The sequence below is a fragment of the Drosophila bipectinata genome, chromosome XR (assembly GCF_030179905.1).
Source record: "Drosophila bipectinata strain 14024-0381.07 chromosome XR, DbipHiC1v2, whole genome shotgun sequence".
In the NCBI taxonomy this organism is placed as follows: domain Eukaryota; kingdom Metazoa; phylum Arthropoda; class Insecta; order Diptera; family Drosophilidae; genus Drosophila; species Drosophila bipectinata.
Genome location: NC_091735.1, coordinates 20,388,811 through 20,412,988, shown reverse-complemented (window position 1 = coordinate 20,412,988; position 24,178 = coordinate 20,388,811). Strand labels below are relative to the sequence as shown.

The following is a 24,178-nucleotide window of genomic DNA, read 5'->3' as shown; positions in this document are numbered from 1 at the left end:
AAACAATTATTTTTAATATAATAGTTTTATAATTGGACTTTATTTTCATTTCAAAAAATTATACTAAACTTAAATGTAACATTTTCATACAAGAATTATTAGAAATCATGTGTGGAGGATTACACTAGTCAACATAAGTACACTTTTGATTTGTGCCAATTTATATAATTTTCTAATTTTGTGATACACATATAGATTATTTTGATTAATTTTAACATTTTTAATATTAATATTACCATCAAAATATTACAATGATTTGATGTAATAATATTAACATATAATCTTAGTACTTTGGGTTGATAATTAACCATTTTTACAATTTAAAACTCAAACATGAAACAATACTATGCAAGGTCGCGACAATGGGGAACGCCCTTAAAATTTATGCAAATTATTTAAAAAAAAATTATTATAATTTTTCGAATGGGAAGAAAATACTGAAAACGATCGGAATTGTAGGGGGAATGTTTTGTTTTGTTTCGTAAATAGCCTATAATTAATCAATAACTATAAATAATAATAAAGTATATGTGGTTGGTTTCTTGGTTGGTTTTCTTCTCAGTACTCGGGCATGCCCCTCCAGGAAGTGGTCGTTCCTTCTCCATCGTACTTCTCGTACTCCTTAATCCTAGAACTATGCTCTTAAACGCTGTACAGGGTAGTATTATCGGCTTCCACCGGTATGGCCTGGACGATAAAGCGTTTTCGATCCAACACATCCACGGGTGCCATCGGCTAAGGGTTAAAAAACAAGAGCATAAATAAAATAAGCGTATCAAAGGATAAGGATATTTAATAAAGGGTATCGACCACACTAGCATTCAAGTGTGACCAGCAAGCTAAAAGGTTCAGGAACCTTTTATGCAGAGGATCTTGGAGTGGAATCAAGCCGAGTAAGGAGGAACTGTTAGGCGCATGCATTAAAATAGTAAAAAATAGGATTTAGGGGGATATTATTTAAACATTTAAGCAAGACAAGTACTCACATCACAATCTGTGCCTCAACTCAGCTACATAAGTTACGTATTTCATCCTACTCCCTAATTCCTAATTTTAGTTAGTTATTGTTATTTTAACAATATCACAAATGGTTTAAGTTTAACAGAATTCTTAAAAAAATGTTTACAAAATTGATCTTAACGAGAGTAAGTAGGTAGATAGTAAGTGTGTAGTGTAGTTTCTAAGTGTAATACTGGACATTTTTGATCTAAAATGAAACACAAAAGAAACAAGAGTAAAAACATTTTAAAAGTGGACACATTTTTAAATTCAAAATTAAAGGAAAGGTGTGCGTTATGTTTTTTTTTTTTTTAAACAGTTGAAAAAACAAATGAAATAAGTTCTGACAAAAGTTCTGAATAAATACAAATAAAATATTAGTTCATAGAAGGTGGTAGAAAGTAAAAGATTTTTCAAGAAAATAATATTTTTTACTGCAAAATACTTTGAATAAATAATAAAAAAATAATAAAAAGAAGCCTCAAAAATTATAGAGAGACCAGCCTCAAAAATGTATAGAAAACTATATCCTTTTCACGGGTGAACCTTATCGAAGTGGATGTGGAAGGAAGCAGTCTTAAGATAGATAACCACCACCATTAACCAACCGCAAACCAACCAAGTACAGCACACCCGACCAGACCACATCCCAGACCAGTACTAGGAGGAGTAGAAGGAGCCTCAGGGTATCGCCTCGCCTAACGGGTTGGGGGGGCACTCACGTCGGTGCACTTGCACTGCGTCTCATCGAAGACGGTGCCGGTGGTGCAGCTCTGATTGTAGCGGCACGCACAGGTGCAGTTGGCATCGTCCCAGTACTTGGTGTCCGGCTGCTCCAGGCACTTGTCCTTGGCGTCCGTGTTGTGGCACTCGCACCGGCACAGCTCCTGGCGATACGACTGGTAGGCGTTGCAGTCGCCCTCCTTGATCCGGCAGTCGCAGCGGCACGCCAGGTGCTGTTCCACGTCCACGATGGCCGTCAGACGGCGCGGTCCGGCCCCACTGCGGTCCACCTTCCGTACTCGCAGCTGCACGATCTCGGTTTCCGTCGGCTGGCAGGATATCAGCGTCGATCCGCAACAGCCGCTGCAGCGGTTGATCCTGGTGCAGGACGGGAAGTAGTAGAAGTTGACGCTCTCGGTGCCCGGCGGCTTCAGTTCCACGATCGTCGGTTGGGGGGAGCAGCTCGCTGGTGTGGCGTTCCTGATGGCAGCTGGGGAATGCAAAGTGGGGGTCTATTAGAAAAATTTTACCCATTTCGATACTGAATTTGAAAATATTGAAAAAATGGGTGTTTTCTTAAATATATTAAATTTTAGAAAATAAAAATGTCCAGTTCTATAAATAGACTATATTCTCTAATTATTATTCGGACTTTATTGGAATTTGCTATTTTTAAAATTATTATTTCTGAGATAGGAATTATTTTTGGAAAAAACAGCTTATCTGAAAAAAATAATGTCTTTTCTTCAAAAATTGTAATGTTAAAAATTATTATCTGTATTAAAATTATTATTATTAAAAAAAAAAACTCATTAAATAATGATGTTTTGTTTCTCAGAAAAATTAAATCATAAAATGCCAAATTTTATTTAAACTTAAAAATGATTATTGTTTTTGGAGAAAGTTATATTTATTTTAAGAAAATTGTGTAGTTATATCTTCTTAAAAAAAAATTATTTCATGACCTTTCTTTATATTATAAATATTAAAAAGAGTATCGGATCAGAATTGGGGAAGATAAAGCCATCACTGGGGACCTTCTAGGGCAAAACCCCGTTTTCAAGGGGTTTGGAAAAAAAAAATGGACAAAAAATCTAAAAAATATTTTGTCTCTGGATTTTGATGCAGAATGGTGGAGAATCGACCCAGAAATCGTTTAAGGTACTCCGCTTGAGAATCGGATCAGAATTGGAGAAGATATAGACATCGCAGTGGGCCCTATAGGGAAAAACCCCATTTTCAAGGGATCCCCTCACGAAAAATGGACAAAAAATCTAAAAAATATTTTGTCTCAGGATTTAGATGCAGAATGGTGGAGAATCGACCCAGAAATCGTTGAAGGTACTCCGCTTGAGAATCGGATACGAATTGGAGAAGCTATAGACATGGCAGTGGGCCCTATAGCGAAAAAACCCCATTTTCAAGGGATCCCCTCACGAAAAATGGACAAAAAATCTAAAAAATATTTTGGGTCAGGATTTAGATGCAGAATGGTAGAGACTCGACACAGAAATCGTTTAAGGTACTCCGCTGAAGAATCGGATCAGAATTGGAGAAGATATAGACATGGCAGTGAGCCATATAGGGCAAAACACCATATTCAAGGGATCCCCTCACGAAAAATGGACAAAAAATCTAAAAAATATTTTGTCTCAGGATTTAGATGCAGAATGGTGGAGAATCGACCCAGAAATCGTTAAAGGTACTCCTCTTGAGAATCGGATCAGAATTGGAGAAGATATAGACATGGCAGTGGGCACTATAGGGCAAAACACCATATTCAAGGGATCCCCTCACGAAAAATGGACAAAAAATCTAAAAAATATTTTGTCTCAGTATTTTGATGCAGAATGGTGGAGAATCGACCCAGAAATCGTTTAAGGTACTCCGCTTGAGAATCGGATCAGAATTGGAGAAGATATAGACATGGCAGTGGGCACTATAGGGCAAAACACCATATTCAAGGGATCCCCTCACGAAAAATGGACAAAAAATCTAAAAAATATTTTGTTTCAGTATTTTGATGCAGAATGGTGGAGAATCGACCCAGAAATCGTTTAAGGTACTCCGCTTGAGAATCAGATCAGAATTGGAGAAGATATAGACATGGCAGTGGGCACTATAGGGCAAAACACCATATTCAAGGGATCCCCTCACGAAAAAATGGACAAAAAATCTAAAAAATATTTTGTTTCAGTATTTTGATGCAGAATGGTGGAGAATCGACCCAGAAATCGTTTAAGGTACTCCGCTTGAGAATCGGATCAGAATTGGAGAAGATATAGACATCGCAGTGGGCCCTATAGGGAAAAACCCCATTTTCAAGGGATCCCCTCACGAAAAATGGACAAAAAATCTAAAAAATATTTTGTCTCAGGATTTAGATGCAGAATGGTGGAGAATCGACCCAGAAATCGTTGAAGGTACTCCGCTTGAGAATCGGATACGAATTGGAGAAGCTATAGACATGGCAGTGGGCCCTATAGCGAAAAAACCCCATTTTCAAGGGATCCCCTCACGAAAAATGGACAAAAAATCTAAAAAATATTTTGGGTCAGGATTTAGATGCAGAATGGTAGAGACTCGACACAGAAATCGTTTAAGGTACTCCGCTGAAGAATCGGATCAGAATTGGAGAAGATATAGACATGGCAGTGAGCCATATAGGGCAAAACACCATATTCAAGGGATCCCCTCACGAAAAATGGACAAAAAATCTAAAAAATATTTTGTCTCAGGATTTAGATGCAGAATGGTGGAGAATCGACCCAGAAATCGTTAAAGGTACTCCTCTTGAGAATCGGATCAGAATTGGAGAAGATATAGACATGGCAGTGGGCACTATAGGGCAAAACACCATATTCAAGGGATCCCCTCACGAAAAATGGACAAAAAATCTAAAAAATATTTTGTCTCAGTATTTTGATGCAGAATGGTGGAGAATCGACCCAGAAATCGTTTAAGGTACTCCGCTTGAGAATCGGATCAGAATTGGAGAAGATATAGACATGGCAGTGGGCACTATAGGGCAAAACACCATATTCAAGGGATCCCCTCACGAAAAATGGACAAAAAATCTAAAAAATATTTTGTTTCAGTATTTTGATGCAGAATGGTGGAGAATCGACCCAGAAATCGTTTAAGGTACTCCGCTTGAGAATCGGATCAGAATTGGAGAAGATATAGACATGGCAGTGGGCACTATAGGGCAAAACACCATATTCAAGGGATCCCCTCACGAAAAATGGACAAAAAATCTAAAAAATATTTTGTTTCAGTATTTTGATGCAGAATGGTGGAGAATCGACCCAGAAATCGTTTAAGGTACTCCGCTTGAGAATCAGATCAGAATTGGAGAAGATATAGACATGGCAGTGGGCACTATAGGGCAAAACACCATATTCAAGGGATCCCCTCACGAAAAAATGGACAAAAAATCTAAAAAATATTTTGTTTCAGTATTTTGATGCAGAATGGTGGAGAATCGACCCAGAAATCGTTTAAGGTACTCCGCTTGAGAATCGGATCAGAATTGGAGAAGATATAGACATGGCAGTGGGCACTATAGGGCAAAACACCATATTCAAGGGATCCCCTCACGAAAAATGGACAAAAAATCTAAAAAATATTTTGTTTCAGTATTTTGATGCAGTATGGTGGAGAATCGACCCTGAAATCGTTTAAGGTACTCCGCTTGAAAATCGGATCAGAATTGGAGAAGATATAGACATGGCAGTGGGCCCTATAGGGCAAAACCCCATTTTCAAGGGATCCCCTCACGAAAAATGGACAAAAAATCTAAAAAATATTTTGTCTCAGGATTTAGATGCAGAATGGTGGAGAATCGACCCAGAAATCGTTAAAGGTACTCCTCTTGAGAATCGGATCAGAATTGGAGAAGATATAGACATGGCAGTGGGCACTATAGGGCAAAACACCATATTCAAGGGATCCCCTCACGAAAAATGGACAAAAAATCTAAAAAATATTTTGTCTCAGGATTTAGATGCAGAATGGTGGAGAATCGACCCAGAAATCGTTTAAGGTACTCTGCTTGAGAATCGGATCAGAATTGGAGAAGATATAGACATGGCAGTGGGCCCTATAGGGCAAAACCCCATTTTCAAGGGATCCCCTCACGAAAAATGGACAAAAAATCTAAAAAATATTTTGTCTCAGGATTTAGATGCAGAATGGTGGAGAATCGACCCAGAAATCGTTAAAGGTACTCCTCTTGAGAATCGGATCAGAATTGGAGAAGATATAGACATGGCAGTGGGCCCTATAGGGCAAAAACCCATTTTCAAGGGATCCCCTCACGAAAAATGGACAAAAAATCTAAAAAATATTTTGTTTCAGTATTTTGATGCAGAATGGTGGAGAATCGACCCAGAAATCGTTTAAGGTACTCTGCTTGAGAATCGGATCAGAATTGGAGAAGATATAGACATGGCAGTGGGCCCTATAGGGCAAAACCCCATTTTCAAGGGATCCCCTCACGAAAAATGGACAAAAAATCTAAAAAATATTTTGTCTCAGGATTTAGATGCAGAATGGTGGAGAATCGACCCAGAAATCGTTAAAGGTACTCCTCTTGAGAATCGGATCAGAATTGGAGAAGATATAGACATGGCAGTGGGCCCTATAGGGCAAAAACCCATTTTCAAGGGATCCCCTCACGAAAAATGGACAAAAAATCTAAAAAATATTTTGTTTCAGTATTTTAATGCAGAATGGTGGAGAATCGACCCAGAAATCGTTTAAGGTACTCTGCTTGAGAATCGGATCAGAATTGGAGAAGATATACATGGCAATGGGCCCTATAGGGCAAAACACCATATTCAAGGGATCCCCTCACGAAAAATGGACAAAAAATCTAAAAAATATTTTGTCTCAGGATTTAGATGCAGAATGGTGGAGAATCGACCCAGAAATCGTTAAAGGTACTCCTCTTGAGAATCGGATCAGAATTGGAGAAGATATAGACATGGCAGTGGGCCCTATAGGGCAAAACCCCATTTTCAAGGGATCCCCTCACGAAAAATGGACAAAAAATCTAAAAAATATTTTGTTTCAGTATTTTGATGCAGAATGGTGGAGAATCGACCCAGAAATCGTTTAAGGTACTCTGCTTGAGAATCGGATCAGAATTGGAGAAGATATAGACATGGCAGTGGGCCCTATAGGGCAAAACCCCATTTTCAAGGGATCCCCTCACGAAAAATGGACAAAAAATCTAAAAAATATTTTGTCTCAGGATTTAGATGCAGAATGGTGGAGAATCGACCCAGAAATCGTTAAAGGTACTCCTCTTGAGAATCGGATCAGAATTGGAGAAGATATAGACATGGCAGTGGGCACTATAGGGCAAAACACCATATTAAAGGGATCCCCTCACGAAAAATGGACAAAAAATCTAAAAAATATTTTGTCTCAGGATTTAGATGCAGAATGGTGGAGAATCGACCCAGAAATCGTTAAAGGTACTCCTCTTGAGAATCGGATCAGAATTGGAGAAGATATAGACATGGCAGTGGGCCCTATAGGGCAAAAACCCATTTTCAAGGGATCCCCTCACGAAAAATGGACAAAAAATCTAAAAAATATTTTGTCTCAGGATTTAGATGCAGAATGGTGGAGAATCGACCCAGAAATCGTTAAAGGTACTCCTCTTGAGAATCGGATCAGAATTGGAGAAGATATAGACATGGCAGTGGGCACTATAGGGCAAAAACCCATTTTCAAGGGATCCCCTCACGAAAAATGGACAAAAAATCTAAAAAATATTTTGTTTCAGTATTTTGATGCAGAATGGTGGAGAATCGACCCAGAAATCGTTTAAGGTACTCCGCTTGAGAATCGGATCAGAATTGGAGAAGATATAGACATGGCAGTGGGCCCTATAGGGAAAAACCCCATTTTCAAGGGATCCCCTCACGAAAAATGGACAAAAAATCTAAAAAATATTTTGTCTCAGGATTTAGATGCAGAATGGTGGAGAATCGACCCAGAAATCGTTAAAGGTACTCCTCTTGAGAATCGGATCAGAATTGGAGAAGATATAGACATGGCAGTGGGCACTATAGGGCAAAAACCCATTTTCAAGGGATCCCCTCACGAAAAATGGACAAAAAATCTAAAAAATATTTTGTCTCAGGATTTAGATGCAGAATGGTGGAGAATCGACCCAGAAATCGTTAAAGGTACTCCTCTTGAGAATCGGATCAGAATTGGAGAAGATATAGACATGGCAGTGGGCACTATAGGGCAAAACACCATATTAAAGGGATCCCCTCACGAAAAATGGACAAAAAATCTAAAAAATATTTTGTCTCAGGATTTAGATGCAGAATGGTGGAGAATCGACCCAGAAATCGTTTAAGGTACTCCGCTTGAGAATCGGATCAGAATTGGAGAAGATATAGACATGGCAGTGGGCCCTATAGGGCAAAACCCCATTTTCAAGGGATCCCCTCACGAAAAATGGACAAAAAATCTAAAAAATATTTTGTCTCAGGATTTAGATGCAGAATGGTGGAGAATCGACCCAGAAATCGTTAAAGGTACTCCTCTTGAGAATCGGATCAGAATTGGAGAAGATATAGACATGGCAGTGGGCACTATAGGGCAAAAACCCATTTTCAAGGGATCCCCTCACGAAAAATGGACAAAAAATCTAAAAAATATTTTGTTTCAGTATTTTGATGCAGAATGGTGGAGAATCGACCCAGAAATCGTTTAAGGTACTCCGCTTGAGAATCGGATCAGAATTGGAGAAGATATAGACATGGCAGTGGGCCCTATAGGGAAAAACCCCATTTTCAAGGGATCCCCTCACGAAAAATGGACAAAAAATCTAAAAAATATTTTGTCTCAGGATTTAGATGCAGAATGGTGGAGAATCGACCCAGAAATCGTTTAAGGTACTCCGCTTGAAAATCGGATCAGAATTGGAGAAGATATAGACATGGCAGTGGGCCCTATAGGGCAAAACCCCATTTTCAAGGGATCCCCTCACGAAAAATGGACAAAAAATCTAAAAAATATTTTGTTTCAGTATTTTGATGCAGAATGGTGGAGAATCGACCCAGAAATCGTTTAAAGTACTCCGCTTGAGAATCGGATCAGAATTGGAGAAGATATAGACATGGCAGTGGGCACTATAGGGCAAAACACCATATTCAAGGGATCCCCTCACGAAAAATGGACAAAAAATCTAAAAAATATTTTGTTTCAGTATTTTGATGCAGAATGGTGGAGAATCGACCCAGAAATCGTTTAAGGTACTCCGCTTGAGAATCGGATCAGAATTGGAGAAGATATAGACATGGCAGTGGGCACTATAGGGCAAAACACCATATTCAAGGGATCCCCTCACGAAAAATGGACAAAAAATCTAAAAAATATTTTGTTTCAGTATTTTGATGCAGAATGGTGGAGAATCGACCCAGAAATCGTTTAAGGTACTCCGCTTGAGAATCGGATCAGAATTGGAGAAGATATAGACATGGCAGTGGGCCATATAGGGGACTATATCCTATAGCTGCCATATAACTGTCGGAAAATCATACAGATTCTATTTTGGAGCATATGATTTGACCTTCCAAATTCTTAAGGATCGGTCGAATATAACCTATAGCTGCCATATAACTGAACATCTGAAAAAGTATTTGGTAAATGGTAAAAATACCAACATAATATCGGATCTTAACCGCAAAAGTATATCAACTTCGGCTCTCTCCAAAGTTAGCTTTCTTTCTTGTTTTTAATTTAAAATTTTTAAGAAAATACATATTCCGTAGGTTTCGATTTTGATGGAACTAAAATAACTAAAATATAAAAACTGTTATACAATTTTGTATTTTATTTTTAATTAATCTACTTAAAAACTTGAATAAGATTTAAAATCTCTAGAGATATATTTTCAAATAAAAACAAAATCCTTTCTTAACGAAATGTTACTAGAATATCTCACCTCTGGTGACATGGCGTTTGAAATTTTCTGCAAAAAGAAAGTGAATAAATCAATTAATATTAAGTATTATATTATCAGGTTGGAGAAAAGAATCATTTTATAGATAATAGATCATTTAATTCACTTACCCTTGGAAGAGGCTTCTCCGGAGACATCGTAGTCGACAGCAGTGGCGTTGCCCAGCTCCGAGCTGGAGACTCCCTCCAGAGGCAGCAGCTGTGGAAGATCATTAGACGCTCGATTAAACCAAAAAAACAAAACAAAAAAAATAAAAACATTCATTCGGTGTTAGTCATGGGACATGGGGGTACTACGTTGACTCCACAGAGAGCAGTAGCCACCAACTACTGATTGCCGGATTGACGTAGATATTACGTGGAAAGGCGGACGTTGACTGAATAGAAATGTTGGCTTAAATAAATATCTATATCAGTTCAGATCTGAGGGCGTGAGTCATCTATTTATTACATTATAATATTGTTAAATATTATATATTTATTTAGTTTTTAGCCACGTGCCGGATATTTAGCGGCGTAGATTTTATTTTAGAATTCATGCTCTGGCCAATTTGCACGTCGCCGATTTCTGGCATATTTTTGTGGAAGCCATTTCAGTCATTTAGCCCAATACCTTGGCCATGATTCATTAGCGAAGCCAACTCGCTGGCTGCCATTTGCGATTTATGATTGTTAATTGCTGTTCAGGCGGAGAAAGTTCAAGGGCAGGTGACAAATGATCGGCTGAATAAATTCAGAAATCACCGATAAAACAACACACAGATAAGAAAAAGAAACAGGAAATGTTGTAAACAAATTTGAGAAGATTATAGAATATTCCTCGAAAGTTCTACCCCTTATTATTTTCATTCTGATAAACGTAATGCGATTCTTTAGGCAGGAAATGAATCGAAATCGTAATTAAAATCGGCTTCAATTAAGCACTAATTGCAAACCGATATCGGTTATGTTATTGTTTAGACTTCTGTTTTGGCTATTTGCCGACTGGCCACAAAAGCTGATACCCGGCTGGGTAAACAAGTGCCCGGCTCCAGACGGGAATCCAGAGAACTCCACACGAAACCTGGAAACTGGTTACTGGATGGGGGAGAGTTCTCCTGTTCTTCTGTTTATCTTGGCATTAACGCAAACAGAAGAAAGCCACTGGGACACGGGGCGTATGAGCAACGGAGGGCCCAATTAAAAACGGCGGGCGAATTATTTGTCTTGGAATCAAGGCAAGTGTTGCGGGGCTATAAATGGCACAGACAGTGCAAGAATACAAGGCACTGGGAAAAATTTCTTCAGGTTTTAGTATAGGGGTTTCTGAATAAAAAAAAGGTCATAAAGGGGAGAGAGGAATAAGACAGGAATATTGCTTCCAAAATCTTTTAAAAAAATCTAGATATATGTCTAGATATAGACTAGATATATCTAGATATATATCTATATTAGACATATGTATATGTATATGTTTTTTAAAATTTTCAAATATTTTCTAATTTAAAACTATAAGTTTACCCTTCTTTGTAAGAATCTGAATCTGCATTCTCAACTGGTTTAAGCTACTGGTTTAAGACATTAAAGAGGGTATATTGCTTCCAAATATTTCTGTCTATTTTCAATTTCTAATCATTTTTTAATTTTAAACATGTTTACCCTATTTTCGGGGAAAAAAATCTCATAAATTATAGTTTTGAATAATTTTTCTTTTATTTCCTGATCTAATCCATAATCTAAAGATCATCATTGAAGTTTTATAGATTTAAGATGATCTAGCACCAAGTTCGAAACCTCACTAAAAATAAAACTATTTTCTTATGCGAATTTGGAAATATTTTTCCTTTTAATTGTGAACACTTATAAATATATTCTTTAAATGTTAAATGTTATTTCTTTTAAAAGCACAAAAAATATTCGTTTATGAAGAAAATCCTTTTAAAATAATTTTGAAAAAAATAATATTGAATCTCTAGTTTCTATTAAACTTTAAGCTTCTATTTTTTTTAAAGAATACCTGCTTTTAACCTCAAAATAAATTAAATATTTCCCTCAGTGTAAAGCAACCTGAAGCTACGGCGCCACTGTGCTTGCTTTTCTCTCAATTTAGGGTTGGGGTCTTCGAGGTTTGGGCTGCCAAGTCTGGGGTCTAGAATTGGGGGATGGGGCTGCGATTTGGGATTAGGAGCCGGTGAAGTCTCTGCTTTGGATGAGGCGTCTTATCAAAATGCAAACAGCAGTGAGATGACGCTGAGATGACGAGTCTGACCTAAAAATGCAGTGTCTCGGCCGGCATTGTGGCGCCATCTACATAGATACTGCCATTCGATGGACAGACGACTTGATTTAATAGATAGATTTGCTTTTAAAACAAAATAAATAAAGAAAACGGTTTTAAAAGTAGTTCAGTAAGTCGCAAAAAAAGTGTAATATGTGCTGTAGTTTATTACTTTAATGACGTAATTGTATCAAGACGTAAATTTTGAGTTTCCGGTAAAAAAAAAGTCACGTACTGCAAAAGCTACTAAATGTTTGTACTTCCACTTTATGAGATAAGTTTTATTATTTATAAATATTTATTAAATGCATTATATTCACCATAGAATCGGCGGAAGTAGAGGCTGACCCTTGGCAACAGCTACCCTCTTCCAGAGGGGCTGCATCGCCCACCTGTCGCAGCAGACGCACCTTTGTCTGTGTGGATTCAGCGGCGGCTGTGGATCCTGACCCTGAGGCATAGAAGAACCGCTGAGCGGGCAGGGCACTGTTGGTGTTAAGTAGCGCCACGCCCGCTGTCCTGCTGGCCATGGGCAGGATCACCAGGAGCAGCAGTGGGAGAAGTGTCAGAGGCTGATGGAAGGGTTCTCGATATCTGGTTTGTGTCATGGCTAGTTGACTGTTAGCTGGTCTGTTAACTTCTAATGGTTGCCGTTGGGCCTTAAATTAGGAGTTTCTGTAAAAAAAATAAAAGAATTAAGGTTTTAAAATATAAATAATTTTAAGAAAAAATAATATAAAAATAGATAATATGGTAAAGTAAATGTTTAAGATTGAATAAAAGTTTTTTTTAACACTAATCTTTCATACTAAAAAATGTATTTTTTTCAACTAAAATTCTAAAAAATCTAAAAAATTGTATACTGCTTATAATCATCTCTTCAAAAATGGGGGTTTAAAATGTTTTAAGAATCACCCAGTTAAAATAACATGTTTTTTATTAAAGGACCCAAGAAGGGTGTTTAGAACCCAATTTCTAACAATAATTTAAATAAAACGGCAGCTCTATTAAAAACTATAAGAGCGTAAAAACACATTACGTTGAAAAATAAATATATACATATGTATAACTTCCAGTCTCTCAGCTGTCTGAGAGATTTACGACTTGATTTATTATGTCAGAGACTCAGAGTCGGAGATTTGTTTTTATTTTCCTTGGGGTTTCTTCAGTTTGTTTTGGTCGGCAACTCGGAATTTACTTTTGCCGGCTTCTCCGATCTACAATGTCAAATCTGAATTCTTCTGAGGTGGGATGGAGGTGGCTGGCAACAGGTGAACAGGTAAACAGGTGGGCGGGCACGTTTACCGTTCGAATTGGGGTCAGATCGGTGGTGGTTATGAATGCGCCGTTAAATGTTGACCAACGACAAAATCTTTTTATGGCCAACTTGACATTGATACAAAACAATAAAAAACAAGAAACAAAAATAATAAAAATAAATAGATAATATAAAAGAAGTCTTATCAGAGGCACACACAACACTCGAATACTACATTGTGTGTGTACATAATCGTGCGTCAGGCATATCAATAAGACAATTCAGCCAACCGATTGCATGACAATGGCCATAAAGCCAGGAGTCAGGCGTCGGGGGTCCGAGGTGACTCAAAGTCAACTAATGAAATACCTCTTAATCACAAAACCAACTAATAGTAGAGGAAATGCAATAAATTGGGCAATAAAATGTCTAATTCTAAGTTGTTTCAAGACATTTTCAAAAAAACTAAAGACATTTAATGAGCGAGAGTCGAACTCTAGACTGTAATATAAGTACCTTTTCATTATAAGAGCTATTATTGGAAAAAGTTCTTTAAATAAACTATGTTTACATATATTGTTTGTATACATTTGTTTCCTAGCAAATCTTGTTAGTAATTCTTTTACCTATCACCACTATCCACACATATCATATAACCCGATGTCGAATTCTAGACTGTAATAAAAATAGATTCTCATTTTAAGAAACTATTATATGGAAAAAGTTCTTTAAATAAACTATGTTTATATTATTTGTTTCCTAAAAAATCATGTTAGTAATTCTTCCTGTTATACCACCATATTATACCACTATCTCTGTCATATAACCCTCAAGTAACTGAAAATCACAAGGTATCTTTAAGACAATGCACTGCCACATTTGGCTATGAATGAACCCCGATTGTTCGTGGCTTGTTTGTCCGTTTCTTTATTTTATTATATGTAAGTATGTATGGTATAGCCATCAGTTCCTGGGGACCTGACTCATAAGTCAGAAACACTCGAGGAACAGGTCAGAATTAAACCGGCAATACAACCGAAAGGATCTTGAGGGCTATTGAGAGCGTAGAATACAATTTCCTGTCTTTGAATGCGAATAGAATGTTAAGAAGTTAGTATTTCCTGTTTTAAAGTTTCAGAAATTTTACATCTTAAAGATATTCGTTTATTTTCAAAAATTAATTCTCTTTTTTCAAGTGTGGTTTCTTTTTTGCTGATCCATTAAAATTCATTTCATTATTTGTTTTTATTCCCATTCTTATTTATGATTTCTGATTTTTTTTTTGCGTACTGCTTAAATATGAAAATTCTTATTATAGGTCAGTTCGCGTTTCCCTTTCAGTTTATTGTTGTTTTTGTTGTTGGCCTGTCGATAAGGGAACGCACGCCTAAAGATAGTGGTATATTCCTATGGCATATGATTCCATATAGTGGCTGGTCAAGGCGCTTTATCAGCATAGCAAATGCCATAAAAAAAAGCTCTATAGTGATTTGCCATTCATTCATAAAAATGCAAAACGATACAAAAAAAAAATGAAATAGAAGACTGGGAAGCAGAGGAAATCCCGAAGAAGAATTATAAACATTCGCCGGAATTGGCACCCCCATGAAGAAATAATATAGAACCAATAATACGATGCAGATGATTGCAATACTCTGGTTTGCAAATATTAATAATAGAAATAAAAAAATTTTATAAAAATATTTTCAACATTTAAATCATTTTTTGTTAGTCATATCAAGACCTTCTTCTACTGAAGGTTCTCAGATTAATGTTTCTAAATTTTGGAATCCCAGTTTTTGGGGAAAATTGAATATATATACATATATATAAATTGAATATACATATATATTTATAACTTTGGGAATTAAATTCCAAATTTCTTAGAATTTGGCATTAAAAATGACTTATTTTACTTATGATTAAAGAATTATCTTTCTAATTCTTAGAATGTTTCATAAGACTGTCTTTGAAAACTGACTCATTGAAACATTTCCAATTAAACATCCTATTTCTCAATTTCTACTTTCTTTCCCTGAATCTTAGAAAACTATCTATATATACTTTTAAATTAAATCTTTAAAACTGATATTAAGCTAAAACTTTGAGTTTACTTATAAAGTATTTTAGTATAAACGGGTTACTATTAAAGGCAAAACATTAAATAAAAGTTAATTAAATCGAAAACACTGTATCTAAAGATACTTTTTCCATAGAACTAGTTGTTCTTATTATTATAAAGATAATAGTCCCAACAAAGAATTGTAAGAATAACTTAAATATTTACAAAATTGAATTTTAGGCTTTAATAGCCTACAATTTTTGTATTCTTGATCAAGATTTTCATTTTATTCAACTACAACTTAGGAATAATAGAGCCCTTTTATCAAAATTTTAAGGCAAATATTAAAAAAAACAACGGACTAAGTTTAATAAGTTCTTCCCATTTGACTTTATAATATTAAACAAATATTAAAAAAACAACTCCCTATATCCGTGTATCCACAAGTAATACCAAAAATAAACTCCATAAAGAGTATCTGGAGAAGACAGCCCAGCCAGAGTAAGTGTAAATAAGCACAAACAATAATACAGGAAAGGAGATAGCCGTGAAGGGAGCTGCGAGTGGGCGAGAGGAGCAAAGGAGACTGAAAGACAAGTGGGGAGATCAAATGATGTTTAAAAATAGCTTACAGCTCCCACACTCTCGTATAACAGTAAATTTTTGCTCCTTTTTCCTCAGCTTATGTTTGTTTATGATTTTGTTTTTGTTTTTAGTTTCATTTTTCGAGTAAGAGTTGTGGGTGTAAGGGGAGCTGAGACGGGACAAGTGTTTATTTGTTAACTGTAATCAAGAGACCCACGTATCAGCTCGCGCTGTGCCTTTCCATTGTTTTCCCCTCCCCTCCCCCACCTATTTCTGTTTTTCTTCTACATATTTCTCTGCTTTTCCTTAACAGTTAAGCAAATGCCGATTGATATGACAGCTGAAAAGTTGTTATTGTCACTTTTGTTGTATTTATTTGTTTTTTTTTTTTTCTACTCTGTTACTCTGTTTTTTTGCCGCTGTTACCGGGCGCCCGTTTCATTAACTTTATATTTCTTGCCGCTTGCACACACCTGTGTGATTCATCTTGACATTCCTTTGCCCCTTTTTTTGCTTTTGCTTTTGATATTTGCTTTTGATCTTTGCTTTTGGAATGCGTGCCTGTGTCTTTACCTTTGGCTGCTGCACAATTTGGAAACAAATGTCAACAAAGCCAATAATAATCGAGAATTATTTGGTTCGAATTTGGTCTAGATTCTTGAACCTGTCAAAGGTCTCCTTATCCTGCTTTAACAGTTAACTGTCTGGGCTACTCTTATCAGTTGTGTTTTGTGTTGTCACCAGAAAGAGATGCAACTATGTAGGCATATAAAGGCAGAGTCATTGGAGGCCTACTGATTACAAAATTTAGCACGTTTTTAATTATTAAATATAAATATAAACATGAATATTTATGGCGAAAGCAATGGGGTTATTGCTTTTTCATATCCAACAGGTTACTAGAGGGGTTTATTCCAATTACTCGATTTAGATTTAATAAGATAGATAATTTAATTTAGTGTTTGCGTAGTCGAACCTAAGATCTGCATATTCTAAAGACTTTCAAGAATATAATATCCTTTATTTTCATAAAAAAAAATAAAAAAAATGTCTTCTCCCCTTAGTCGAACCTGGGATCTTTTAGCCACAAAAGAAATATTATTTTTTTAAACAAACTCGAGAAAAAACTTAATATTTAATAACACTTTTTGCAGGTATCTTGAAATTATTCAACAGTGCGTCACACAATTATAAAACTGAAAGGAAGTCAGAGGCTTGGATTATGAGAGAAATCGAAAGGAATCATCAGTATCCTACCGACATGGGCGGTCTTTAAAGGGAGTGTATCTTCATTACTGAGGAATTTCAGAATAAAAAAAAAAAAACTCAAGCACTAATGATAAGGATGGGCGGAGGAGAGGAGAGGCGCTCGAGGGCGTGGCACCACCAGGGAAGAGTCACAGAGCTTGTCTCCTCCGGGTCTTTGGCTCAGGCAAATCAATTACAATATAGGAATGATAATAACTCCGCAGCATCCATGGGATGGGATGATGGGATGGATGGGATGATGGGTTGGATGGGGAAACATCATCAACAACAAACAATAATAAAGAAAAAGTAGAGAAGTGGGGAAGGAGGAGGAGGAGGCGGCTCAGGAGGAAAAGGGCCAGAAGGGTAACGGTTGCAACAAGATAAATTATGGATTTGATGACCCCCATATGGGGGTACAACTGGATCGGGATCTCTGGATCGCTGGCGCTGTCTGTGGAATGTGAATTGAAGATTAAACGATTTCAACTTTTCTAACTTGAAATGGAAAATTTATTAACTAATACCTCTTGTTTAAATTAGTAACATGAAAATCATATTGCATAAGTCTTATTAATTCCCATTCCAAAATGACAAATAATCCTTTCCGATTCGAAACAGTTTAGTCACCTTATTAGGTTTAGAGAAGCCTAAATAATTCATAATTATTTTTAGAAAACTTAAATAAATATGACTAGCTTGTTTAATAAAGTTTTTTTATTAGTAATTTGGATTTTTTAACGATTCGATTTTTTAAAGATATTATATCTTATAAAATAGGTAATCTTATTCTTATTTAATCATCCACTTTAATCAGCTGATTTATAAACCATTCACATCATTTCAGTCGCACACGCAATCGGCTTGACTTTTATTTTGAATATTGATTAAAGCCAGGCTTAGACTTTGTGGCTTAAACTATTTGTATTTTTTTTGTGGGCTGGGCTAGTCAAGCGAGACTATTTTCACAAGGGGGGTTTTCCACAAACACACACACACACACAGTCACACAAATTGGAATAATTACGAGAGTCGTATTAAAAAAAAAAACCTTAATTACGAATGTACTTTTCATGTTTTTTTTTTATTGTAACAACTTTGTTCTCGTTTTAGCCAAAAGCTGTTATATTTGTTTTAACAATAAAACGTCATACACTTAAAAAAAAAAGTTGTAATAAAAACACATTATTTTAAGTAAGTTAGAAAATTAATAATTTTCTTTCAATTTTCTTACTATTCTAAATTTATTTTAAAAGTTTTAGAATCAAAATTATTTTTCTCTCTGTACCAAAAGCTTGGTTTTCAGGCCCGGCTTCAATGAATTCAAAATGAAAAAAAATTTAAAAAAAAAACAACAAATCAACAAAAACAACAAACAATAACAAAAAGCGGTTTTTGTTTAAATGTTGAGGGTCGCTGGCTTGGATGTTTTTGATTTTAACTGTTTTGTTTCAGGTGCACAGTCTTAAATATTTTACCTTATAGTTTTGTTTGCTTCTTAGTTTTACTCACTTTTTTGGAAAACACTCGAAAAATTTTCAGTTGACAGAAATATCAAAAATATTGGCGGAGAACACAACAAAAAAAAAGGGAAATTATGAAAACAGAAAACAGTTAACACGGAAACCACGAAAAAATCGTATTTTTTTTCTCTGATAAACGAACGCGACTGTAGTGGAGGCGGGGGGGCGTGGCGTTCGTTAACAGCGAGCGGGGTTCACGCGGAGAAGCGGTTAAAAAATGGTTAAAAAAAAGTGCGATCGCCGTAGCAGAGAGTGTTGGAGCTTTTATACTAGGGTTGTTGATAACATATCAATTTATCGATATATCGATCTTCGTTATATCAAAATTATATGGTCATATCGTGATGGGCATTTGGCTATCGAATATACGATACTTTTCGAGTTTTATGGTTCGTGCCTTCGCTTGTCTACGCTACTGAACTTTAAAGTATTTTTGCGGAGTATAAATATGATAATTTTTTAATATTTTATTTTTAAAGAATAATGTATAATGTAAAAATAATATTAAAAAAAAAATCCAGTCCCAGTTGAGACCACTATTAGCTTGTGAAAGTTAACAGGCATCCTTACAGCGACCGCTGGTGTTATCTCTCTGTTAGTAAGCTGTTACAGTAGACATACGCGCGCTAAATACGAAAACTTGAATTTTTTAAATATTTAATATAATGAACTTAAAAACATGATTAAAAATAAGTAGTTTCCAGTTGCGGTATATATAAATATGTTTATGTTTATAAATTACACATACTTAAATTTATACATAAACAAGAATATAAGATTGTATCAAGTAACACTTATCTCTAATAACCTTTAACTTTCCATCCGCAAGCATTGTGCATGTGGTATTTTTTGACTTTTTAATAGATTTGCACTCATAGTTCCTATTCCGAAGACAGCACTCGTATGAAGACTGATCGCCTTATCAGAAAGTCTCAACTCAAGGTTTTAAAATCAATGAAGGATGATTTAAAAATCCCGAGCCATGAGGGTAGCAGCTTCAGTTTAAATTATTCAATGGTTCTTTCAGAAGAAAGTCAGACACACAAATAGAAAATGAAGATCCTTCCCGTGGTGCTCATCTCTGTGACTTTTTTTATTCCCGCCGCCCTGGCATCGGATGAAGTAATACCCGTTTCGAGTGATTTTATTTAGAAAATTAATTTAAATTAACTTCCACAGTCGTGTTATCTCACTGAGGACCAAGAGGACGAGTGCGCGGCGGTCTGTCATCCGATCGTGAAGCCTCTCCTGAGGTACTTTGAGAAGATTCAGGCCAAAGAATCCCAGCTCCAAAACGACTACTCAGAGTTGCAGAAAAAGTACACGGACTTGGAGAAAAAGGGTCAGGAACATAATGGCCAGATATCTCAGTTCCAGAAAAACTACTCCGATTTGCAGAAAAAGTATTCAGACTTTCAGGAAAGGGAACTAGAGAAATATGACCAAATATTGCAGTTTCAAAAGGATAAATGGGACTTTCAAGCTCAAATAGATGCAAAGAATGTGGAAATCAAATTTCTAAAAGATCAAATTAGTGAATTAAATAAAACAAATGAACTTGCTACAAAAATACTTCGCGACGACATTGCCAAATTGGGCGAAATAGTAAAGAATATAAATTCGGTTAATGGAGCAGCCAGTCCATCACCAACCAGGACAGTCCAGCAACTACCTCAACCCTCCAAAGGTAAGTTGGCCGAATCCAAGAATGTGAAAAATAAAACATCAAATACCTTAGCACTTTCAGATCGTTGCCCACAAAGCCAAAATGAAAGGAGGATCCTCCAAGAAATCCAAATTCCACGTTTAGATCCGTTTGTAGTGATCTGTTTCTCAACTAATCGGATTGGTTCTGGTTGGATGGTTGTTTATAGGAAAGTTAATGAGGACATTTCTTTTAATCGCACGTATGAGGAATATGTAAGAGGATTCGGAAATTCCAGAAATGGGTCGGAGGCTAATTACTTTATCGGACTCGAACGATTGCACCTCCTGACAAATAGAAACTCTTATGAGTTATTTATAGGTTTTGGGCACTCATGCGACAACATTGTTGTGGGCAATCGAAGCGAAAGCTATATGGTGAAAGATGCCAAAGGGTGTACTGGACACATATTGCAGAACTTTGGGCAAGTCATCCCATTTTCCACATGGGATCGAGATCAGGATGGATATCGCGATCGTAATTTGGCAAAGGAATACGGTTATGGCTTTTGGTTTAAAAATGAGTATGTATTATATTTTTACCTTACTTTTATTCCCCTTACTTTTTTTAAATTATATTTTTATTTAATAGAAGGAGTTTATACTCTTCGTTTTCTTTGATGATCCGAAGAAAGGATTAAAAAAGAAAAAGGCGATTCTAAGATGACTTTTACGATTTGTACGACTTTTACGACTGTATTTGCATTAATTAAAAAATATTTTTGTGTATATATGTTTAATATAACTAAATAAATTAAATAGTTTTAAATTAAAAAGAAAATAAAATATATATAAAACATACAAATTAATAAAGAATACATAATAGTAGGAGATCAAGAAAATATATTATTTATAAAGATAGGGTGGGAGATGTGTTTCACATCTTAAAAAATTTAAAAATATACAAAAATCTTTAAAAATCATATTAATATAAAAGAATATAATAAAATATGAAAAACTGAAAATGAAAAAATATTGTAGTTTTAATAACAAAACGGGAGCAAGCTAGGTTGTCTTATTTTTCAGGAACATTTTTTGGCGGGCTTTTCAGGAGGAAAGTGCACGAAAGATACAGATACAGAAGCAGATACAGATACAGTACATAAATGTACGTATAATGCGAAACTCTGGTCACTGGTGGAGCGCGATTTCAATTCTGAAGCTGGGCAAGCCTCACATTAAAGTTTAAATGCGGTGAAAACTCTTTGGTTGAAAAGAGAAACGGTGGATATTTGCTGAAAAGCTTCAGAAAGTGTTCATCACGTTTAGAGCTGTCAGACATGTATGGTTCGCCAAGGCAGGGCAATAAATTTTCGACCTTTGATCGAGATAAGGATGGAAATCCCGATCGTAATTGGGCAAAGGAGAGGGCTATGGCTGGTGGTTCAAATCTGTATGTATGTATGCTATTTTTGTTTTATCTCCATACATTTTTAAAATAACTTATATCAAATAATACAATAATAGGATTTTCATTTGATGGGAAATCATACATGGTTCCATAATCATAGATGATCCGAAGAAAGGATATAAGAAGAAAATATCGGATATATTTAAATCGTGTTAAATATATAAAATGTTGTGGTAGTTTCATTATTTATATTTATACTGTTCTCTTATTATAAAATTATTTTTATTTTTATAAAATTTCAACAGCGAAATTCCGCATAAATATATATTATTAGTTGGTAAAAAATAAAGTTGGCTTTCTTTATAAACACAGACACGAAAAGAAAAACCCAAAACCAAACCAAATATTTTGAATTTCAGTATAAGCCCCAAAAGTTTTATTTAAAATGAATAATCGAGTTTTGATTAATTTTGGAAACAATATAAAAACAGAAAGGAAAGCTACATGGATAAGGGCAAAACCGAAGTTGAATACCCTTTCAGATTACTTATTGCTTTATTTAAGTTGTGGGTAAAAGGTGACTTAAAGGTCGGTAAATGTGTATGCGAATTTCCAAAAATATTTTCTACCAGGACTGGATGAACTCGATTTTGTATTGGTGTATTTTAAAATTATAAGTATATGGTACATGATAGAGGTGATAGATTGATAATCAATCCGGTGATAGAGTCGTGGTTAACGTTTCATAATTTCTATTGAAAAATCGATGTAATACTAATTACAATAAAATGTTTGTGGATCCATCAATCTGACAATTGTTATGGTTAAAGGGGGTTTCTACCTTGTTGGGCCTTAGACCTGTTGTTTTTATACCCTTGCAGAGGGTATTCTAATTTTGTCCAAAATTTGGAGCAGATCCAAATCCAAATGTAACCGAGCTTGCAGAAGACTGCGTTCCTTGCAGTTCCTTCCAGGAGAGTTTCCACTTTTTGATGTTAAAAGATTGAAACTAAAAGGTGACGTTTTCAGCGATATTAGTTGTACATACATATATCGGATGTATTTTTATTTCAAAAGCTTTTACAGAGTGGTTTCTGGTAAACTAGTCCTAACGTGACTCCATTTCTCCAAGTATGTGGTTATCCTTTTCCTTGGATCAGGTGGAGCTCCTCCCGTTGCGCGAATTTCGCTTTAGCCGCTTCAAAACCCTTTCCTTCTGTTTTTCCACTATCGCAATGGCACTCCTTGAGATTAGGTCCTCCTTTGAACCAAAAAGTCGGTGCATGTCGTCGATATCGAAGACCCTGAAGAGAGCAACCAACTCCAAGGCCACTAGGATAAGGGACGCTGCATTATCCTTGACTCGCTTGAACACCCAGCCTCGTCCCCAGGGCCAATAAAGACATCCCATTTTAACGAGGTAGTGAACAGTTACGCTGAGGGGAAACCAGGCTACGACCAAAAGGACTTGGACCACTATGCAGAGGATCAGGACTTGCGCAATCTTCTCCCAAACAGTGTAATCCACATCTTGGCTAAGGATTTTATTCAAAGCCAGCACGGTGAGGAATATGAACACAATCGACTCCATGGTGCCTTCGATGGGATTGTAGAAGAGATTGTTCTTATGGCAAAAAAGGGAAATCATCCATGCAATAATATAGACTTCATCCATGCTGTCCAACTACAAATAACTACATGTATTATTATTATTATTTTTTGGTTATATTAACTTACTTACTTCTCGGTAGAATCTTAAGTTATTTGTAAAATTGTATGTGTTAGATATTTTTAAGAGCTAACTAAAATTTAGAGCACAACTGAGCAGTAGAAGCTCCTTTTAGAAATGGAGTTGTGTTTGGGGCGATTTTTTTTAAATTGTTTTCATCGCCTACTACTATTGTTTGGAATTTAAGGTCGATAACAAATAGGGTAATTTTTATAAAAGAAGTTTCAATTTTTAATGAAAACAGTACGGAGTTCAACTTCTTTTTTGGTGGGCTACCCGGTTCTGATCGGATTCGATTTGGGTTGAGATTACCGCAAACCGGAGGACTCTTAGGCGATTTTCGTGAAAGTCTGGGAATGGAACCCTTCATCAGACACACCTTTACCGAGAACTACAGCGACTGGAATGGTGGTTGCATTTCCAAAACACCACGACCACCACCTCTACCACTTGTAGCATTAATTACTAGTACTAGTGACTCTGGGCCGTAAAAATTTATTAAAATTCAAAAAAAAATTGAGAAATACAAAAGCTCCAGAAATATACATTTTAAAATCCTTGGAATTTATTTTGTATAACACATAAGTAAGTGTCATGCGGGACTGCGCCTATTTGTGCCACTTATTTGTGAAGATATAGAACTATAGATCTATACATCCCTGGATCTTACATCTCCCTGGAACTGACAATTCGCTGATATTTTCGATTCAGGATTAACTTCAACTTAACTTCCACACAACCATTAAA

The 24,178-nt window shown here is 35.9% G+C and overlaps 2 protein-coding genes across 8 annotated transcripts; both read right to left on the bottom strand.

Annotated features, from left to right (window-relative positions):
• Positions 1–18: 18 nt before the first annotated feature.
• Positions 19–18,905, bottom strand: Pvf1 (PDGF- and VEGF-related factor 1). 5 transcript variants are annotated; one of them, XR_011444302.1, is made up of 7 exons: positions 18,637–18,905; positions 12,292–12,646; positions 9,826–9,913; positions 9,698–9,724; positions 1,619–2,212; positions 987–1,207; positions 19–735 (listed from the first exon to the last, which is right to left on the bottom strand). XR_011444302.1 is itself a non-coding variant. In XM_070283180.1 (6 exons), exons 2-6 carry the CDS (start codon positions 12,577–12,579, stop codon positions 643–645), a joined length of 987 nt encoding a protein of 328 aa, XP_070139281.1. In that variant the 5' UTR covers positions 12,580–12,646; positions 18,603–18,902; the 3' UTR covers positions 19–642. The 5 variants fall into 5 exon arrangements, 2 of the variants coding, with proteins under 2 accessions (XP_070139281.1, XP_017107442.2); XR_001773707.3 differs by having other exon boundaries at positions 1,722–2,212; XR_011444303.1 differs by lacking the exon at positions 987–1,207.
• Positions 18,906–22,719: 3,814 nt separating this feature from the next.
• On the bottom strand, positions 22,720–23,596 carry LOC108132475 (uncharacterized). 3 transcript variants are annotated; one of them, XM_017251908.3, is made up of 2 exons: positions 23,444–23,596; positions 22,720–23,386 (listed from the first exon to the last, which is right to left on the bottom strand). In XM_017251908.3, the coding sequence occupies exon 2, from the start codon at positions 23,375–23,377 to the stop codon at positions 22,859–22,861; it is 519 nt and encodes a 172-aa protein (XP_017107397.1). In that variant the 5' UTR covers positions 23,378–23,386; positions 23,444–23,596; the 3' UTR covers positions 22,720–22,858. The 3 variants fall into 3 exon arrangements, with proteins under 3 accessions (XP_017107397.1, XP_070132523.1, XP_070132524.1); XM_070276422.1 differs by having other exon boundaries at positions 23,440–23,562; XM_070276423.1 differs by having other exon boundaries at positions 22,720–23,396; positions 23,444–23,547.
• Between the last annotated feature and the right edge of the window lie 582 nt (positions 23,597–24,178).